The sequence below is a fragment of the Hippocampus comes genome, unplaced genomic scaffold, assembly GCF_001891065.2.
Source record: "Hippocampus comes isolate QL1 unplaced genomic scaffold, H_comes_QL1_v1.1 scaffold27, whole genome shotgun sequence".
Lineage (NCBI taxonomy): Eukaryota > Metazoa > Chordata > Actinopteri > Syngnathiformes > Syngnathidae > Hippocampus > Hippocampus comes.
The window spans coordinates 537,450-558,018 of record NW_017805145.1 but is presented as its reverse complement, the minus strand read 5'-3'; the positions used below and the strand labels follow the sequence as shown (position 1 = coordinate 558,018).

General features: G+C 42.2%; 1 protein-coding gene across 3 annotated transcripts in view; it reads left to right on the top strand.

The window, feature by feature from the left end:
• akap11 (A kinase (PRKA) anchor protein 11) overlaps window positions 1–19,282 on the top strand; it is a 26,107-nt gene extending 6,825 nt beyond the window's left edge. Inside the window, exons 7-12 of one of the 3 annotated variants that reach the window (XM_019867709.1) lie at window positions 680–4,775; window positions 6,303–6,431; window positions 10,456–10,542; window positions 13,111–13,157; window positions 14,130–14,329; window positions 15,687–19,282. In XM_019867709.1, the coding sequence (XP_019723268.1) occupies window positions 680–4,775; window positions 6,303–6,431; window positions 10,456–10,542; window positions 13,111–13,157; window positions 14,130–14,329; window positions 15,687–15,872 (4,745 nt within the window). In that variant the 3' untranslated portion in view covers window positions 15,873–19,282. The remainder of the gene's footprint in view (window positions 1–679; window positions 4,776–6,302; window positions 6,432–10,455; window positions 10,543–13,110; window positions 13,158–14,129; window positions 14,330–15,686) is intronic. The other 2 variants (XM_019867710.1, XM_019867711.1) reach the window with 2 other exon arrangements.
• Window positions 19,283–20,569: the final 1,287 nt, after the last annotated feature.

Here is a 20,569-nt window from a genome sequence, read left to right as displayed (position 1 = left end):
GAGAGAGAGAGAGAGAGAAGGGTGATGGGATGGAGAGAGAGAGAGAGAGAGAGAGAGAGAGAGAGAGATGTAAATATAGATTGATATAGATGTATACAAGTTCCCCCCAAAATAATACAGAAATTATGGTGGTCATGGATTTTCTTTGGAGCCTATCCACTTATCAGGTTCATGGTTTATCATGCTTTGCTGCCATCTTGTGGCATGTAGTTGACAAGGAACTATGGTGAAGTGAGTTGAGCAGTTCCGTAGTGCCATGGTTTGCTGCCATATAATATAATCAGTAGAATCTGTATAAACCTTTCCGGTGAATGGGGACGTGTCAATTATTGTGGATTTTCACTCTTTGTGGTAGGGCTCGATCCCTGTCCCCCACGAATGGTGGGTGGGTTTACTGTACTCTCGTATGTCCCGCCCGGCATACAATAGACACGACATTAACTTCACCTTTACAGATATTACATCTGCTCTATTGGCAGTGTGTTGTGGTCAATATGGCACTTTCCACTATTTGAGGAAATAAAACAATTACTCATCTCATTTACTTACATTGAAACACTGGTAAAATAGTGGAGAGGCTTTTAACATTGGATAATTTCATCTAACCTTTTTTTTTGTGTGTGTGTGTGCGTGTGCGTGTGTGTCTTCTTTCTCTTATGACTGCTATGGACACCTGAAGCTTATCGGCCTTTCAAAAGACATGATGTGGCGTCACAAACAGTGCCTACCCACAGGAGAGGAAAGGAACTATCAGGTTCCCACATTATAATAAGTTCATCTTCAAAGAAATATGCAGCCAAACACGAGCCGGTCCCGGAGAATTCTGTCACAGTGCAGAGGTGTTCAGGCATGGAAACCCAGTGGACTTACTGCAGTCCAGGAGCTCGTCTGTCTTCACCAACAGTTCAAATCAGCGAATCCGAAGAATCTGACTGCTCAAGCCCAAGCCCAATCATTTTCCTGGATGAGGTGGGCTACCAGAAGAGCATGCGGGCCAAACTGGACATCCCTCAGGTGCCAGGAGGTCCCAGAGAGAGGGTGGAAGACTCTGACTCTGAAGTTAGTGAATTCTTTGACAGCTTTGATCAATTTGATGACCTGGAAGATTTCAGTTCAGAGAGTGGCACTCTCACTCTTCCATTGGATAATGTTAGTGCTCCAACCACACAGACTAAAACCACTGAATCTAGCATTGGTGGGTCGTCATCCAAATATGTCTCTAAAGGCTGCTCAACAAAGGGGATGTATCCTCACTGCTTTGATCAGCCAATTCTCCCAGCCAATGTGAAAAAACCCACTCCTCTTAAACCAGGCTCCCCGTATGGAGCTCACTCTGAGATGCCTGACTCCCCACGGCCTGTACAGAGTCCCTCTGAGGACAACGGTGGTCCACTCTTCAGTCCTGTCAGCTCTTCTGCCTTTAGCCCCCTGGCGGATTCAAGTGGGACGCTCGAATATTTCTGGAAGAGAAGTGAGGATGGGAGCGGTAGCACTGAATTACGGAAACCTCAAGATCTCTGCTGTTTGTATAAGACCTACTCTGACTTTGCCAGCAATCTCTCCAAAGAAATTCTTGGATCTGTCTGTGGCTACCAATCTGCGATAGACCTTAATGACAACAAGAATCTTAGTTGTGTTTGCCACAAGGAATTCACCAATCCCTCAGGCTACACGATGAAGCTGTCAGAAATCCAGGAGACTGTAACAGTGGCTAACCTACAGAAGACATCCCAGTCTTTGAAAGATGGCATTCAGAGGTTTGCATCAGACCTTGTAGAAATGAGCCTCGGCAGTGCTTTCCGAGACCTCCAAAAAGGTGTGTCCACTTGTACAACCACTTTGTGTCAGCTAGCTGCTAGACTCACCTCCTCAGTATTTCAGATGGCCTTTCATGAGATTGGCATGCGGCAGGCCTATGTGTTGAAGGAGCGAGCAGTGAATGGGTTAGCTAACTTCCTGGTTGGGGAAGCAGTATCTGGTGCGCTCAAAGAGTTCTTGACTGTGAAGAAGCATATTTTTCATCGCACAGTGACACAGTTTGCAACAGATTTAGCTGAAGAGCTGGTATTCGAAGGTATTATGGAGGTGTGTCAGTTCTCTCACCCGTCGACACCTTTAACCCCCAGTGATTGGTCTTTTGGTCAGGGCCACGAAGATGAAGAGGAGGTGGTTACTTCCTATGCTTCAGACTTGTCCGAGTCTGTTATTCAGGAGGCTTTCATTGAACTCTCACAGAATGAAATTGCCTTTACCAGCCAAGCAGCCATCAGTGTTTCTCCGGACAACATCTGTTACGTTACTGCAGAGAATATGAATGCTCACACCTGCACCACATTTGCTGCCAGGCAGCTTTCCAATGCATCCTCAATGGATGGTCCAGGGACCTCAGGAGAGTGTGCCCCCTGCACAGTGAAGGAAGCTCTTTTCACGGTGTCAGGCATGGCGAGCTGTATTCCTGTGCCCCAAGCTGGCCAAGCTATCTCTTGTCTAAAAGATCCTGAAGACCAGCATGGTTCCAGCCTAACGGATGCCCCACAGTCCAGCCCTAAAAGAGTAAAAGTATTTTCCTCAGATAGCACTACATGTATGCAAACCTACAGCCAAGAAACTCAAACACCCTCCTGTGGAAAGTCACCATTCCAAAACTTCTCTGGTAACATGGTGGACATGATAGTGACTGAAGCTTGTGAGCTTGTCAGCTCTTCTAAAATGAAAAGAAGTTTTGATGACTGTGCTGGTTTCCTTGCAAAGACAGTCCTGAGCCAAAGGGACTCTCTGCAGGTGCCAAATGCAGATTTGGGTGGTCAAAAGATGTCTCACCCAGGGGATGATGCAACTCCAAACTCGGGTCAAAAATCTGGTCGAACACCTGGCCCTCCTCCGTCTACCCCCCAGCAACCAAGCGAAGTATCCAAGGAGAAACAAATAAAACTGTTTTCTAAGAAGTTAAAAAGCAAGTTGGCCAAAGAATTTTCCCCAGCCACGCCGCCTCCAACTCCCCACTATCACACTGAGACTGGCCCGGGTCCAACGAAAAACAGTCCAGAGGCAGACAAGACAGAGTTTATGTTAAAACTGATGAGATCTCTTTCCGAAGAGGTAGATGGTAATGAGGATGAAGAGGAGGAAGAATTGCCAGAGGACCCCGATGTAAGTGACAACAACAAATTGGTCGAGTCAGGTCTCCATCAGGACGTGAGACAGTTGTCATGTCGCAGGCTGTCCAGTAAGGAAGCTCTCCATTATGCTGAACAGTTGGCTTGTCATATAGTCTCAATGGCAACAGAGATAGACACTCTGGAAGTCGGAGATGAAGTCGGTGAATTTGCCGCTCCAGATGAGAAAAGGCGTGACAGCGTGGCTCATTTCTCAGAGCAAACTTTAAACACCTTGTGGGTCTATGCAGGGGAGGTGGCCGGGGAAGTAATCAATGACGTAAAGAGGATGGTGAGCTCTGTCCAGCAGTGCTCATATCTTGGTTCTCCCCGAAAAAGAACTATAGACTGCCCAAACTCGGAATGTTTGCATCACCACCACCATCACTCTCTTACTGGCACAGATCACAGCAGGGACCGGAGGGTGGACGAACAATGCTCGAACAGTCTCCAATCCTCTGTTTTCCGCTCACCTGTCTCAATGTCAAGTAGTTCCAGCTCAGGACTGTCCTCAACATATCCCAGCTGTGAGAGTGTGACAGATGAATATGCCGGTTACCTCATTAGGGTGCTTAAAAAGGAGGGAGGCAGTCGGGAGTTAGTCCTCGATCATTATGCTAGTCGTCTGGCCTACCGGTCAATAAAACAAGGTTTGGCTCATGCTAGTCGCAAGATTAAACAGAGATCCTCCAGTGCCCGCCTTCGTCCCTCAAAGTCATTACCAGATGAATGGAAGGAATCAGGTAATGAGGTTTCTCCAACCGAGGACATTGTGGAATCAGTGATTTGTCCCTCGTGTGAGGATGCACAGTGCTGTTGCGTTGAAAAACAGGGCCATAGGAACTGTGTCGATCTGGTTAATTTTGCAGAATCTTTAGCATACAATATCACTTGTGATGTCACACGAACACTTCGTTTGTCGTCTGTACGCCTCCCGAAGTCTCTAACAGACTCTTGTCTTTATAAGAAATCTAAACTTGAAAACATCACAGAGACCCTCATTAGGAACTCATTCTCCTGCCCTCTGCTTTCCAAGGACAGTAAGGCTAGACGTTACCACAGCACGGGAAGTTTGCTTGATGGTGGCCACAACAGTAGGATGATGCAGGTCATTGAGCATTACGCAAGAAAAATAGTTGATGACACTCTAAAGATGAGTCTGGCTTCAGTAGAGCATTCATCCCAAGACCATCAAAAGACTCTCAGTCAGGACAGACACTCACACACCCAAAGGCTCTCTGAAGAGACGGTACCAGGTCCCTCTCAGGGACAGAAGACGTGCCGTTACGGTCAAGCTCTTGAGTGCCCCTACTGCTCCAAACTTAGTCGGCATCACCACCAGTCTATATTGCAGAGGAGGAAGTGCGGTCCAGAGTATCAAACTAGGCCAGAGCAACTCCATGGGCCGGAGATTCCTAAAATCCATATCGACCTGGAACACCGGTCGGCATTTGCAGAACAGATGGTGTCTATGGCAATGGAGAACGCCAAACGCGAGTTGAGCAACACAAGCCTGAACGCTGACAGTGGCATTGGCCATGATGGAGCCAGCTACGCAGAGAGTCTGACTGCTGAGATCATGAACTCTGCACTTAACGTCTGCCAAGCGGCCAATGTCAGGTACCAACAACACTGACATCATCAGAAACCTTTTGCATGTTTTGCCTCTTAGTATGTAGGTCTTTCTCAAAATCTAAGGTTCATGAGGGGACCAACTTCCTAGCAATAGCATTGTGACAAAATTTCCCCCAAATTACAATATGTCAAAATTCAAAGGGTGGTTGGAATGACCACTTAAACCTGAGTGCAGCGCACCAAGCATTTTAAAAATCGTCTGGTGGATTTCAGAGAAATATTTATTCTGTAGGAGTTGGGGAATTCCTGTTTTACTGCTTATAGAAAATCTGGTCAAAACACAGCTTCATATTAGACTAAAACAGTATAATGTAATTATTTCCCAATATTTCCATATAAAAATTCACACAATATAATCGAATGGAATATTATTTGGAACAAATTTTCATGGGGCCAGTTGTTTAAAATAATGAACCGTAGTTTGAAATCCTTTTTTTTTTTTCTCTTTCAAAGATCATGTAATCCATTTTATTTTTATCCTGGGTTGTCAAAGAAACATTGAATCGGATCACCCTAAACCAGATACACCGTTTTCACGATTAGCGAATCTGGATTAACAGTGCTATGAATGGGATAACATATCACAATGTGGGCCACCAACAATATAAAGAACAACAGGTACAAGAGCCAACGTGGGGTCACTTTCAGTGTTTTGTGGTTTTTTTTTTGGGGTTTTTTTTAATACCAAAACATCTGCTTCTATTAATTATTTATCTCATGAACACTCATCTCAGCCACAATAAATAACAAATATGCTGTAAAAAAATAATCCATTATGGCTCTTTAAATTCAGTTATAAAACAGCCTACTGGTAAATGTCCAATAGTTAACAAAATAATGTGTGGTTTCTTAGAAATTAGTGTACAATGATAAATACGGTAAAATAAGCATGCTCACTGTATTCTTGGTTAATGAATTGGAATAACATTTAGCATTTTTGAACATTTGTGAAAAGAACAGTAGAATAGGTCTTGCATTTTAGTGTCTGTTATTTTTTTTTCATGAATTGATTTGGTATTGAGGATTTTTGAAGCGTTGGAATTGCTCATTTACTAATTTTTTGTTACGTTGCTATCGTCAAGCACTTTTGCTCCCATGATACGTTTTCCAGAGCTCATTTTTTAAAAAAAGTTCCCATGGTCCAAGCACACGGTTTCCTCCCACATTCCAAAAACATGCACAGCAGGTTAATGGAACACTCTAAATTTAATTGTCCTTCAGTGTGAGGGTGAGTGCGAATGGTTCTTCGTCTATGCGTGCTCTGCGATTAACTGGCAACCAGTTCAGGGTGTACCCCAGCCACTGCCCGAAGACAGCTGGGATAGGCTCCAGCACATCCTCCACCCTCATGAGGATAAGAAAATGGATGGGATGGATGGATGTTTCTTACGACTCTCAACTACCCTGAACTCCAGATTTTAAAAACGCGCATCATACTAAGCACATACTTTGTAAACTTAATATCTAATTTATGTTTTGAATCCTTCTAATTTTGTGATAATTTGCTTGTAGCTCTCAAGGCAGGGAAACCACAGAGTCCACTGTGTCCCAGCATTTGAGTGTCGGGGATGACAGTGTGGGCAGCTGGTCCAACCTTAGCTTTGAGGATGACAACAGCAGCTTCCTTCATCTCAGTGACAGGTATAAATCCTGAATGATGTATTACATGTCAGATTCTCCAGAGTAGGACTTTCATTTGTCTGGGGGCGGACAGTCAAATGTCTGTCAAGTTTTCACTCCCTTATTGTTGTATTAAATGGTGAATCCAAATTTAATCCACACCGGAGGTTTGAAGGAAGCCGTTGCTTCTTCACATTTTCCTGTAATTTTAACGTATTCCCGTGACCGTAAACTGCCCTCTGAAGTCGGTTACATTTCCACCTGAAGTGGCTCAAAGCGCACACACAGCATCAATGCCAAGACCACAATCAATAAATGAGTATTGCACCACGCAAAGTGTACCAAGTGGTACTCGGTTTAACCAAGTACTGTCCCATCCCTTTTATTTAAATTTAAAACCGTATTGGTGAACATCCAGTTGAACATGATCAGTTCTGTAATGCTGGTCGACCTTCAAAACTAAATTCTCCCACCATAGGAAAGTAAATACATGTGTTGCAGGCTCAAAATGCCACCATCATACCATCTTCCTTAATTGTACAAGTAGTATTTTCAACATTTTAATCACATTGTAACTCTCACGCAACTGTAACACAGAGTTAAACACTCAATGAAACTACTCACCCTTTGAAGACAAACACGCATTTCAGTCAAGTCAACTTTATTGTCAAATGTGCTCTATGTGCATCATACAGCACAGATGACATTTATTTCCTCTCAACCACAGGGGAGAGAGGAGCCGCTGCGGGTACCCGCGCTGTGATCAACAGAACAGTTAACATAAAATGATAAAATGACAAATAGTACAACACAACACATAAGACATAAGACATGTCATGCAATTCTAACCACTCTTTCTGCATACACTTTGTTGTTTGAAGCAGTTATAGATGAAAGAGGAGAGAATCAAAGTGTCCTTTCATTTTGATTCTCATTTTCATTCATCATTACATTTTGATTTTCAGCTTGTTAAGCGTGTCCTTTCTTGGCATGCAAGTCATTGTCCATTATGCTTTCACATAATTGGACTTTGCATTGGTGTCTGCTTGGTCTACTTCATTTATTGTATCATGGATCATTTCCCAATGTTGCACTAATTTGTTGTTCTTTAGTAATACCAATTTTCTTCATTGTCACTGGGAGACCTTCAAGTGGAAAATATGGTGGCCCTGAAGTTCATATAACTAAAACAAATTACAAAACAAACAGAAAAGGTAATCACAAATAACACAAACACAAGAGCAAATCAAAAATCACCAAAAAAAAAAAAAAAGAAAGAAAATGATTCACAAACGAAAAGACATTAGAAAAGAAAAACACCACCAAATCAAAAATCACAAAAACAAATAATCAGAGGTGGGCATTCCCTCAGTACTGACTGAAAGTCCGTCAGCCTGTCACTGACGGACTCCTGTTTTGCTGACAATTGACGAATGACAGTAAACTTTAAAAAAAAAAAAAATGAGGGACTAAGTACTGACGGAGGTGGGTTTTCTTCTGTCAGTGTAATCGTCAGTAACCGGGTCAGGTACCAACGGACCTCGCTCTAACTTTTGTAACGTGTTTTTTTGTTGTTGTTTTTGTGTTTTTTTTTTTTGTGATTCTTTTTTTTTTTTTTTTGTGATTTTTGTTTTTTTGGTGTTTCATGTTTTTGTATTTGTTTGTGATGACCTCTTTGTGTTTGTTTGTTCCTGTGATTTTTGATTTGCAGTTGTTTTGTCTGTGGTATTGTGTTGTTTTTTTTTTGTTTCCAATTCATTTTCTTTAGTTTTTTTGGGGGGGGGGTTGCGATTTTTGATTTGCTGTTTTATTTTAGTATTTTTTTATTTGTGGTTGTGATTACCTATTTTTTGTCTTATTTTTTATTTTCTTTCAGGGTCACCATAGAAAAAAACTAAGCCTAGCCTTTGATGACGACGTATTAAAGACATTTTCCTGCCTATATTTCAGAGCGCTTTGGTGCGTTATAAATTTCAATTTGATATGAAATCTAACCTGTTTATATATAAACTACGTAATAAAAGGGATACTCTTTTTTTTTTTTTTTTTTTAAGATATAGTTGAGAATTTTGCTAGGCCTTTGCCATGTCATTTCCTCTTCTTTCAACTAAATGATTCAATTATATTGGAACATATGTGGTCCATAAGATCTAAAAACAATCATAGCTGTCGTTGTAATGCACTTAAGTAGCTCAGAGGAAATGTGGTTTTAGATTGGGGAAAACTGCAACGAACGTAAATTCCAAAGAGATTTCGGGATCAGGTCAATCTACAGTGTCTGTCCTTTGACCTGTTCTCACACCAGTTGCCAATTTTCTTTTGTCAAATTTGGGGTATATCTCTATGGAAGCAAACCTGACAATGAGATCCTTTCCCAAGATACCAAAGGAGCACAGTGTGTTGACTGCCGAGGAGGCTGAGTTAATGTATCATAATATTTTCTAAAGGTGTGTCTTAAAGGAGTGCTTTTGTCTCTTCAGGCACTGTTTCTGCAGGAACAAAGTCCACCACCATGTGTCATTCATTAGACGCCCTTTAAAAGCCTGTTGCGACCATTTCCGCAGCAGATGAAACGACTAAAGGGAAATTCATCCTCAAAGGGTGTTGGAGCGTAGTGATGAACTAAAAGTTCCCACCATGTCCTCACTCTAACCACCTAGATAAAATATGTAGTTTAATTGAACCAGATACGGTACAATACAGCGTTATTTATATTGTGCTTTCACAAGAGCTGTAGCTGTAACAAAGCGTTTTACGGAACACAAACATGAAAACATTCACTATAAAAGAACAGAACAAATACTAGAAAACAGAAAATAATACAATTACTGTATAACTATTCCTACATACGTCTTGTTGCTTGAAGCGGTTATATATGAAAGGAGAGAGATTGAGTCTCCTTTCACCGGTGGATCAGATGGAGAAAAAAAAAGGACTTAAATACTCTTCCTTTACTGATAGTGGTTCATACTACAGTTTACAGTTTGCAGTGGACCCCGAGATATATGTGGTTCGGCACCTGCAGTTTCTCCAATTTGTAGATTATCTAGCTAGCTAGCTAGCTAGATAATCTTTTTTTTTTTTTTTTGGATGGTGTGGGGAACCAACCTAAGGTTTACTTATTGGCAGTATATCCCCACTTATTTAAGAATTTTTGGGAGTGAGTAATTTTTTAAAATCTAATTATAATGGGCATTAATTGTTGGTATTCATGGATTTTTGCTGTTCGCAGTCGGGCCCGGTTTCTATTCTCCGCAAATAGCGGAGGTCCGCTGTCATCTCTTTTACATCGCGAGAGATATTGTGCCTTTTTTGTAGCGATGAGTCGAGCAACACCGATGTATTGGCGCATATGTCGAGCTCATAGCACTAAAGCCTGTACGCATATCGTTTCAGGGAAAACTCACATGACCGATATAGCTGCTGTATTCTACCTGTCAGTGAGCCGCCAAACCATGTTTATAAGAAAGTGCCTCTGTCAATTTGATGCGTCCCTGCCAAAAGAAATACAAATCTTTTGTAGCACAATTCTTCCCGTCAAGCTATTGTGATGGGGAGGCCGAAAGAAAAAGTGTTCCGCCATGTGGGAACATTTTAATCTCGTATTGGCAAATAATGGTATTTGTTTTCATTCCATGTTTCATCCCGTTCCTCTGTTTCCACTTGCTCTATCTGAATTAAATCACTTTCAAAGCTTTACCTTTACCTTTTAACTTGTATAGGTTTGTTGACAGAAAGTCCATTGTTGCAGTATCAAAACTCGCTGTTATATCCAATTTTATTGTTCCAAAAAAGCAATATGTCGCTTCGTATGGAATCGTTAGGCCTGATATCAATGTGCATCGTATCGGTCAAAAACGTATTTTCACTCCTAACACGCATACATGCACAAATATCTGTATGTAAGCCTGTGTTGGATGAGGCAATTCAGAATTTTGAAAGCAGTTAACATAATCCCGATTAAAATAATAATGACAAGACAACCCGTTTTGAGACTGGAGTTGTCTTGATGACAGTGGTACATCACTGAGCCTACTTTCTCTAGCAGCAATGGGAACAGCAGCAGCTGGAGCAGTCTTGGCTTAGAAGGGGAGCCCTTGGAGGAACACATGTCATCCTCGCCTTCGGGAAGGTCAGTAACCAACGCGATTGAGAAATGCCTGCAAAGACGGAGTGAGTATTGTAAAGTGACTTGCCGATATGGTACTACTGCGATATTTACAGTGGGAGGAAGAAGAATGTGACTCCATTGGAATTTCTGAAAAATTTAGCATAATAAGATGTGTTCATATTTTTTTGTAAACATTCACGGGAGACAGAGGAAAAATTAAGAGGAAATAAGATTTAATTAGTAGTTTACCCTGCTTCGTCTGCAGTAAACTTGACCAAACGTAATCCAGATGAATTTTGAACCATTCCAAACTGTTGCAGTTCCGCAAGATTCCTGGGATGTCTGGTATGACTAGCTCTCTTGAGGTCATGTTTGATCATGTCTGCGCGGCTTGTTTAATGCCCTCCTGCTCTTATGGTCGAGAGTACAGTAAGCTATTTACAGTATTTTTAGTTGCTGCCGCTTGTCTATTCATGTCATTGCTGTTTTGGGATCATAAAAACACAGTGCTGTGTTTTTGCCTGCAGGCTACATCAACAAGAAAGTGGTTAACTGTATTGGGGAGAATGTTAGCAAAATATTTTTCTGTTGGTTCATCACAGACCAGATACAGACCAGTGACAAACTAATGGAAAAAGAGAGCGAGTCACCCACAGATACTTGAACAGCCTCGGTGCCCTTTGCCATAGATTTGACAAAGTTTGCAGCTCAGCATTATTCTTTTAAAAAGGGAATCCCTCACTCGGTGTTTTGATGATGTTTGTAGACAACACCAAAATAGCTCTTGGGTGTTTCCCCTTTTTGGTTTAGCGTGTACTATTTTTAATACTCATCAGCCCCTCACACCCTTTGGCTTGAGGTATTAGGCTGAGAGTCAACTCGCCACAAGATCAGGCTGTTTTTGTCGTAGCTTTGTGATCACCATAGTTTGATCCCACTTGTCTGTTAGCGTTCAGTTAAAGTCACTTGTTTAGCACTTTTAACACAGAGTTCTGCAAAATGATGACGTGACAGCAGAACCGGGAAATATGAGTTTGCATCTTTCAAATGGAACTCCCCGAAGGTGGACATTGTCCTGTTTCCGTGTGCGCAAACGATACAGCAGCAGATGCTGTAATGTGTAAGATAATTGTCAAGAAAACGGCATTATTAGTGAGTGTCGAGTGTTAAACTTTTTCCGTCCGAAAACCTATTACGCCTCTGATACAGTTTGATTTCTTGCATCATGTTTGATAGTGGCTTCGTGGTCATATCTCATTTGTAATCCAATGTCTTTGCCTTGGCGCAACCCGATCTCTTAAACGATTGACAGACTCACTGACAGTTTGATTGCAGCGGCATTCTCACCCAAGGAAGTCTTGCTACTCGAATCTCTTTTTACAAATCGCACATCGTGGCCATCACACGTCTTTTTCTTCTTTTTTTCCCTGCAAATCCCGACGTTATGCTGTAGACTGATGTCTTTCCCTTCAAACTCAATCCAGATGTTATTTGATTTGCTTCTTGTAACTGAAACCAGTCGGGTAGTTGTAGCAACTGAAGTCATATCCCAACAATGGAACCCTCTTCACGGCTGTTCTTTTTGGTACTTTTGTGCTTGAATTTGAGCTCAGCGGTGACTTTTGGGAATTTGCAACACGCCGCAGTACATTAGCTTTGACTTTCAGCCACCTGAACATTGGGTTGAAGATGCTACTGTGGGATTTTAAAATGCTTGCGGTCCAATTGCTTGAGAGTCAAAGCTTAACATTCCGATTGCTGTTGGGACCAACTGTAAGCTGTGACTTCATCACGCTGTGTTTTTGGATCATTGCTGTTTGAGTGTCTTTAGTCCATGTGCTAAACTGTTGTGGACTGTCAACTCTGAATAATTTTAAGGCAAAAAAAAAAAAACAAGCTAGAAACAGCAAACAATCAAGTGTCTCTTTTGTGTTTGCTTTGATCTGTGCCAAAAGCTATAGATACAAATATGCATGCGGTAAAGCCTGTCTCTCTACATTTTGCACAGGCTTAGTCACGTAGTAAGAAGGCTCTAAGTTTGGTAAATGTAGTCATAACTTTGCACAGGTGTTTGTTAGAAAATAAAAGCTCAGTTTGGGAAATGTAGTCCTATCGGCGCAAGCACGGTGACGTAAAACGTCTGAGTTTGGAAATTGTAGTTATGACCCAAGCGCAGTGATGAGAAAATGTCATTTTGGACAATAAAGTGGTAACTGTGGAAGCACAGTCACAGAAAAAGCTGCGCTGTCATCGTAACTGTGCCTAAAATATGCAAGATGACTTTTGTGTCCGACCCGCTTTCTGCCCCGCCAGAAATTCTGTTTTACGCAGTACAGTGCCCAAATTACGACACTCAGTGACATTTAAAATCCACCGGACAAGTTCACCGGTTGACTCACAACCAGGTTGAAAATATCTTTCTCTGACATAATCTGTGGTTCGAGGGTTTTCGGAAATTGAGAAATCAACGACTTTGTCTTAATCATGACCATCACCGAATTAAAACAGGAACGTTATTCCAGTCAGAAAGACAACTCTTGATTCCAACCGATTTGTAATCTCATTTCTCCCCTGTGACTTATCCGACAGTGACCATGCAGACGACAAAGAAACAGAGGTCAAAGAGGAATCCAGTGGTAAGCTTTCTTCAACTCCCTTTTTCATTCAGCTCATACGTGTCACTATTAGTCATTACAACATTAAAGCGGCACAGATAAATGATTGGGCAACGTCCTTCTACTTTGAGTCTAGTCTCCTCTCGCCAGTCATTGACATCCCCATTGACTCCGAGCTCGGCTGCGCACGTCAGCCCGCCATGGTGTCTGAGTGCGTCATCCTGTCACAGGGGATTTTACCACCCCCGTAGTACGAGTCAGCCACACTGACGTTCATTCATCGTCTACGCTCGCCCCCCTCACACTCCCCGCATTATTACAACCTCCGTGTGCCCCCACAAATTGATGGAGTCTGTCTATTCTTCTGACAGGCCCAATTCACTGTTTGAATCGAGACCCATGTAGAACCTACATTTGAACGAGGAAAACGTCCTCCCACTAACGTCGCGACGCATTTAAAATGTCTCCAAGAACATTGTTCCATGCTGTGAAGTCATTTGAGTTTTGCTGAAAACCTCAAAGCTCTCAATGATTTCCTACATTTGAGTGTACGAAAATGTGGTTTGATTTTAGAAGTAATAAATTCTTAACGGTTTGTGAGTGGAGCAAAATATATCCTCCAATCGTGTCTGTCTCTCAAATAGACATTTAAATGCTGAGCCTATATACACTCTGTTGAGTACAAAAACAGCACTACGAAGCGATGCATATAAACGGTCTACTGATTAATGAAAAAAAACCCAAAACAAAGTCAAGCATGCCGCATCGTATAAACAGGTCCCCTGTTCAGTATTGAAGATGATCGTACGCCATGAGACGGGACCTTTAGCGATGAAGAGCATTTTAATAGCCTGTAACGTGATCGTGCCACACCGTTGCATGCATCACCTTTTCCACTCTGCCTTCTTTTGGACCTTGTTGTTGCATTTCTCTGATCTCCCTAATAGCACTCGTTCTTTAGTTTGAAACGTATGATGTTTTGCCGTGTTGCAGGAACTCTGTGTGTGGACGCAACACATGTACAGGCCTCCAGGAATCTGTTGATTATTCTGAACTCGGACCTCCGTGACATCAGACGGAGCACTCAACACCTGACCCTCGATCCCCAGTTGAGGAGCTTGCTGCAGTGGGCGGCAGCCTCCATCGCCGGCGCTCCCCTGATCCAACTGAGTCCCGACAATGAGCTCCAGCAGGTAATAAAGATGCATTTCGGTTGTCAAAACACTCAGCTTTCACTTCCTTCTACCTCTCCAAGTAAAGCAGCTATTGTTGCCCTGATGTTCTTTTAAGATACTTAAGACACTGGAGCATCAAACTGTCAAGAAACAGCATGGCAAAAATAATGCACCCATGGTAATGCACTTCCTCAGGCTAGAGAAGCCTCATTCTTGTCACTATCATGCAGGAATTTTAAATGATGAACCCTCAGTCGCAGTTCAGCCTTTGTGGATTCATCATCTGATTCACAGGTTGATTTATTTTTCCTTTTTGTGGGAACCTATCCAGCATTATGCACTCAAAAAGTCACCTTTTTTCTCGGGGATGGCACCGTCTTGGTGCCAAGGAACTATGTTGAAGTAAGTTGCATTTAATTTTGACAAGAGTCGTCCTATGCTGTCATCTGTGACAGCAATAAACCATTGGCGGTCTTCATTTACTCAAGCAAGGCTGAACCATCTTGGACATGTCCATTAGTTGATTAAAATTATGCGACCATTCCAGTCCATTCCTTTTGTAATGTGTACTGTGTTAGATTTTTAGATTAGGTTTTTCCACACTTAGCTACACACAACTTAAAAAAAAAAAATCCAAAACACGAAAATAGTGTCTTGTTTTTTGTTTTTCCAGATAAACAAACCCTCGCAAAATTTGGAGATGTCTGCTTTTCATGGGACAGTGACTTAAAATGACATGCAAAGTCAATGTTTCTGCCCAATTAAAGCCTGGATCGCAGTTTGTATGTTTTTAGTCTTCCATCTAGCTTTGGTTGAGAAGAAAATAGCGATGCATGCGTTTCATTGAATATTATCTCACCATATTTTTTATACTAGTCCCACCAGTCCAAAAATGTATGATGAAGAAAAACCATGTATACCGTAAAATGCTGCATATAACACATACGCGTGTATATGTCCCCCCGAGATCATCCTTTGTCTTTACTTGTGTCTAATACGGTGGTACCACCCCTTGATTTGTCGGCATCCTTTTTTTGGCTCTAGTTTTAGAGACATTGATCTTTTTATCAAGTCATCGATTGACAATTTCATTTGGGGATGTTGTTTATTCTCTAATACAAGTTAAACAGTCTTATTGTTTACATAATATTGTGAAACGTTAATTTTTGCTTGATTTTCATGTGAAAGGTGATCTGCCTCGAAATTGGCCGTCTTTGACAATAATATATCAAAAGCGAAAGTGAAATGACTGCAACCAAGTAGACTGGAGTCTCACTGATTTCATTCTGTTCAATCTGATAATCGAGCGCTATGATTACATACACAGGCAAAATGTTTCAATCTTAGTGAAGTAAAATTGTTGGTGCGGTTTCAGCTGCCAGCCGTGGTCCAAAGACTGCGCGAGAGGAAGTGGAGGGTGGGAGACCTGCTGCACTTCTTGTTACGCTACTGTGAAGAGAGCCAGACGCACGCTCAGCCTCAGCCCAGGGAGGAGACACCTCAGTCGGGCAGAGAATCTCACCGCGTCCCCCTTTTCAAGTGGCTGCTGGAGCACGCCTAAGCCCCTTGGTGTAACCCCCCACTGAGCAAGGCGCTACCACAGCCATGTTCCTCCAGAGGGCGCCGTCAGCTGATTGAAGGCCTTGTATCATGTATTATTTCGCCACTGTTTGATTGTTCCAGTATCCTTGCACATGTTGATTTAACAGACCGCCTCACACCTCACACTTTCCTAAAAAGGAAGGAGAGCGAACCCATCCCATTTGTTCCTGGCGTGGCGATTTGCAACTGAGAGAAAGCGTGAGTGAGTGTGTGTGTGTGTGCGTGTTTTTGTTTGGGGATCCCCATGGCTGCCAGGCCCATGAGGTCATCACATTCACAGCTCACCTTGGCGACATTGGTGTTTCCACATGCGAGAGGAACACACACAAACTAGAGGAACACCACACCCTTACATTATCAGAGTAGAAGCCACCTCGAAAAAAGTATTTCTCTCCCTGAAGTATTCAATTGTTACTTTCTCCACTCTCATTCAAGCAACATTTCAAAAAAATGCAAAAACCCTTCCCTTAATTTTAAAGGTTTATGCGTAGCCTCTTTCACACAGAAATACCACAAAAATCGCCTCCGAGTCGATCTACCACTCTGCCTTTCATACAGAAGCAACTGCTTTCAACACAACAGTGCTGGAAAAGTGGGTTAGTAAACATTACACGTTGATTCCATTAGTGCGGAAACCCCTTAACACACAGTTTCGTCATGGCTCACTTAGGACTCCAATGCTACCTCCTTAAAGTGGAAAATTGCCCTGTTAAGTTTACCCTCTCCCCACCCCAATTCCTGTGTTGTTTTGACCGGACAGCTGCAAGAGAAAACGTGCTCTCATTTGTCAATGTGATCAAATTTTTGGCAACAGAATGAGAAATCGTAATTGTTTTTTCCCGCCAATATAGTGTTCCTACTTAATCTTAGAATGGTGGTTTTCTCGCAACTATTACCTTGAATTGGAATGGAAAATAATGGCGGTGGATTAGGGATGGGCATCTCTCCGTTCATTGATTGTTATTTACATTGGAGAATCTCCTTTGAAGTTGAGACGAGATGGCAAAAGAGATTTCTTTAGACCGCAAACGATTCAAGTTTTAAGATCGGACTTGCTTAAACTATTTCAGATGGCAAACTAATCGAGACTTTTTTTAGTCCCCGATCCAAACTCTTTGAGACCATTAACGGCAATTGAGTCTTTAGATGTTAGTCAAGGTTCTTTTAGATGGAAAAAAAATATACTATAGACTGCAGGGATTTTTTTTTTTCTCGTTATACGGCAAACCAGTTGACTCGGAAGCGAGTAAATTTCCCATCCTCACGAGGGTCGCGGGCGTGCTCGAGTCTATCCCAGCGGTGAGCTTCTTCATGGTTTCGACTCGTTCGGACGTCTTGAGATGGCAAGGAAGGCTTTTGACTGTAGTTTACTTCAACTTTCTTTACACACTGAGAGATGGGCATCAAACCTTATTTGGATGGTGGACACATTGAGACTTTGTTAGACAGCAAATTTGTTGCGATTTCTGTTGACCGCAAACAATGTAAAACAAGATTTCATGAAACGCGAAACAAATTGAGATTTAAGACAGTAAACTTGCCCAGACTTTCGACAGCACTGTCGCTGGAACTTCTTTAAGCAGCAATTGAGGCTTCTTTACACAGCAAACATGTTAATAAGCCTCGGATGCCAGTCAAGATTTCTTTTGGATCACAAACTCGCTCAGGTTTAGATAGCAAACTGAGGCTTATTTTTAGACGGCAATCAAGAGTTCTTTCGATGGCTCATTCAGGTTTCAGTCTGTAAACCTTTGCAGGTTTATGTTGATGGCGAGCAAAGACTTCTTTTGAAGGCAATCAAGTTGAGACTTGAGACATTCGCCAATATTTCTTTCAATGACAAACTCATTGAGACTTAGATGGCAATTGAGACTTTAAACTGCGAGAGGCAATTCCGAAAGTTGAACGGGGTGAGACTCGAGGTGGCCCTTTCGACTTCGTGATACATCAAATGAGTTGAGATGTCGAGCTTCATTTGCTTCCAAACACAATTCCACGCACATTACTGAATTCTAAGGATCAGTTAAAAAGTGTTATTGATCATGCCCATCCCGAATGTGAATTATGTTGACCAGGTACATCGGTATTACAAAAGTATTTTTTTCAAGGCGATAAGCGGAAATAAGCCAATGTTGATGGCTGTAATGTTGCCAAACTTGCCTCTCGTTAACGCCAGTCATCATCAGTGTTGGTCATCCGTGTGTCCCAATTGCGGAAGGTTTATTGACGCAGATAACGTGCATCTTTTAACCGCACACTCACGATGAATGGATGTCAGGCCACAGATGGATGACCACAACTTCCCCGATGGATTCCATCTGTGTGCACAGGCACAGCTGAACCACTTGGATGCGGTTTTAATGAGCTACGTCGTGGCCCGTGGGCCTTATAACCCCCCCCAGCATTTGATAACGGCCCACCGTGCAATTCTAATAGCGCGAAACTTTAGAAAGTCCAAAATCTTTTAACCAATGCATCGCTGTCGGGTGGATTCATCTCCTAAACCGTTACTTTTCAGGAAATATGTATATATTTTTTGAATTCATCAAATATTGGTGAATTTTAGATTAAAAAAAACTAGGCTGATGAAGGGATTGATGAATAGTATGGCAGTGTGGAAAAAAATATAAAATTGTCCCAAATTTGTACACAAGAGACTCCTCCCCGACAGCGAAGACATGCTTCTGTAAACATGTGTTGTAATTGATAAAAGCCTGGCTTTGCATCTCTCGTTTGGTCTTCACCTGCATGGCTCAAGATTTTGTTTTGAAAGTGCCATGCCATCTGTTCCTGCTTCAACACTATAGGCTGCTGACCAAAATGGCCTGTCTGTCTGTCTATCTGTCTAACGTTTGTTTAATCAAGAAATATGTCAAAAGGTGCACTACGGAAAAAAAAAAGTTACACTGTGCTCACGATGAAGAGGGTGTGAAGTATTACAAATTAACCTTGCAGTGAGACTGAGTTAAAAGGTCGAAAATATTGTGAAAAGAGACTATGTGTGTACAAAGACATTCCCATCACATTCCAGCTTGTTTTTGTGCTTGCTGGACGCTGGATGTGCACCTGCAAAATTTTGTAAAATGACCGCTGCTGTTGTATTCCAGTGTTGCTTTCAAAGCACCGCCCCCCACCCCCCCCCCACACACACACACACACTCACACACACCAGCCCCTCACACTCTGTGTCGGTTCCTGCTTACTGTAAAATTCTACCAAATGAAGTCATATAATCATTTATATAGATAAGTGCAGCAAAGTATTCTCTATGTGACATTGCTGAATAGTGAATGCACATTTGTAAGCTTGACATCAGTACTTTATTTCGGAAAAAAAGCTCTGTGTGGCAATAAAGCGTTTACGTGGTAACCCCTTTTGGCCCCTTTTCCTCATTTAATGAAATAAAAAAAAAATGAATGCAAAATACAAAACACATGTAGGGGGATAGCCAGAATTTTTTTCAGCGTGGTGGCCAGGGTGACACAACATTTCACCGAGCGGATGTCCACAAGCGCGTGCACACCTTACGGGAAGAGCTAGGGAGAGGGAAGTCTGGGCTTGCCAGCTAAAGCTGTTGACCTCGCAACCCAACCCCTGATAAGCGGTAGAGAATGGATGGTTGGATGACTGAACCATCCACAGTCAGAAATGTAATGAACACGACTCCCAAAACTTGCTCAACCCACTCAGGACATACAGAAAGCAATATTTTACTTAATTGACTAGATAATCCCTTTATTTTCTGTCGCTTTGTTTTTGTGTACCGTACTACCTCATAGTCTACTTCTATTTTGCGTGCTGCCATTGATGGACCAACGTCTTCTGGACATCATGTGGCCGATCCTGCCCATGCATTTATTTAAACCACCGTGCTGCCAGAATAATAATGCAGCAATATTGGCAGGCGAAGGACTTACAGTAGAGTGCAGTGATAAAATTAAAATTTATCAGTCAACCATCCATCCAAGTGAATCCACAAATCATTTTCGTGAAAATGACATAATGAGATACATGTGCAAGCTGGACAGGTTGGATATTAATAGGGCTTCGTCTCGCACCCAAAATCAAACAGTATTCCATGCCTCTGTTACATCTCTGATCGAATACTGCAATGCGCCTTACACTGTCTTGGAATCAGCCAGCTGGGATAGGCTCCAGCACCCCTCGCGACCCTTGTGAGGAAAAAAGCGGATCGTAAAATGAATGAATGAATGTATAGTGAGCGCCCTTTAAGTGTGAATGAAAACTAAAAATAAAATACCGTCAAATAGCTGGCAATTAATCCCTGAAAATGTTGTCATTTTTAAACCACAGCGTTCATGACAAACATGAACTACAACTCCAACAGCCGTCTGATCTATCAATGAAATTATGTAATCCTGTCAGGAAGGTGCTTGCGCGGTGGTTTATTGAAAAGCTTGTTGTTTCTTATCATTCCAGAGCCAACCCACCAAACGTTGACGCACTGCTCTCAGGTGTCTCCAGTTGGTCCAAAATGCTGGCGCTCGCCTCCTGACTGGCTCTCGTAAGAGGGGCGCATAACCCCAATTCTGGCTTCTCTTCACTGGCTCCCTGTACATTTTCGAGTTAATTTTAAGATAGCTCTATTTGTTCTCAAATTTTGTAATGGCCTCGCTCTCTGAGCTCCTCCACCCT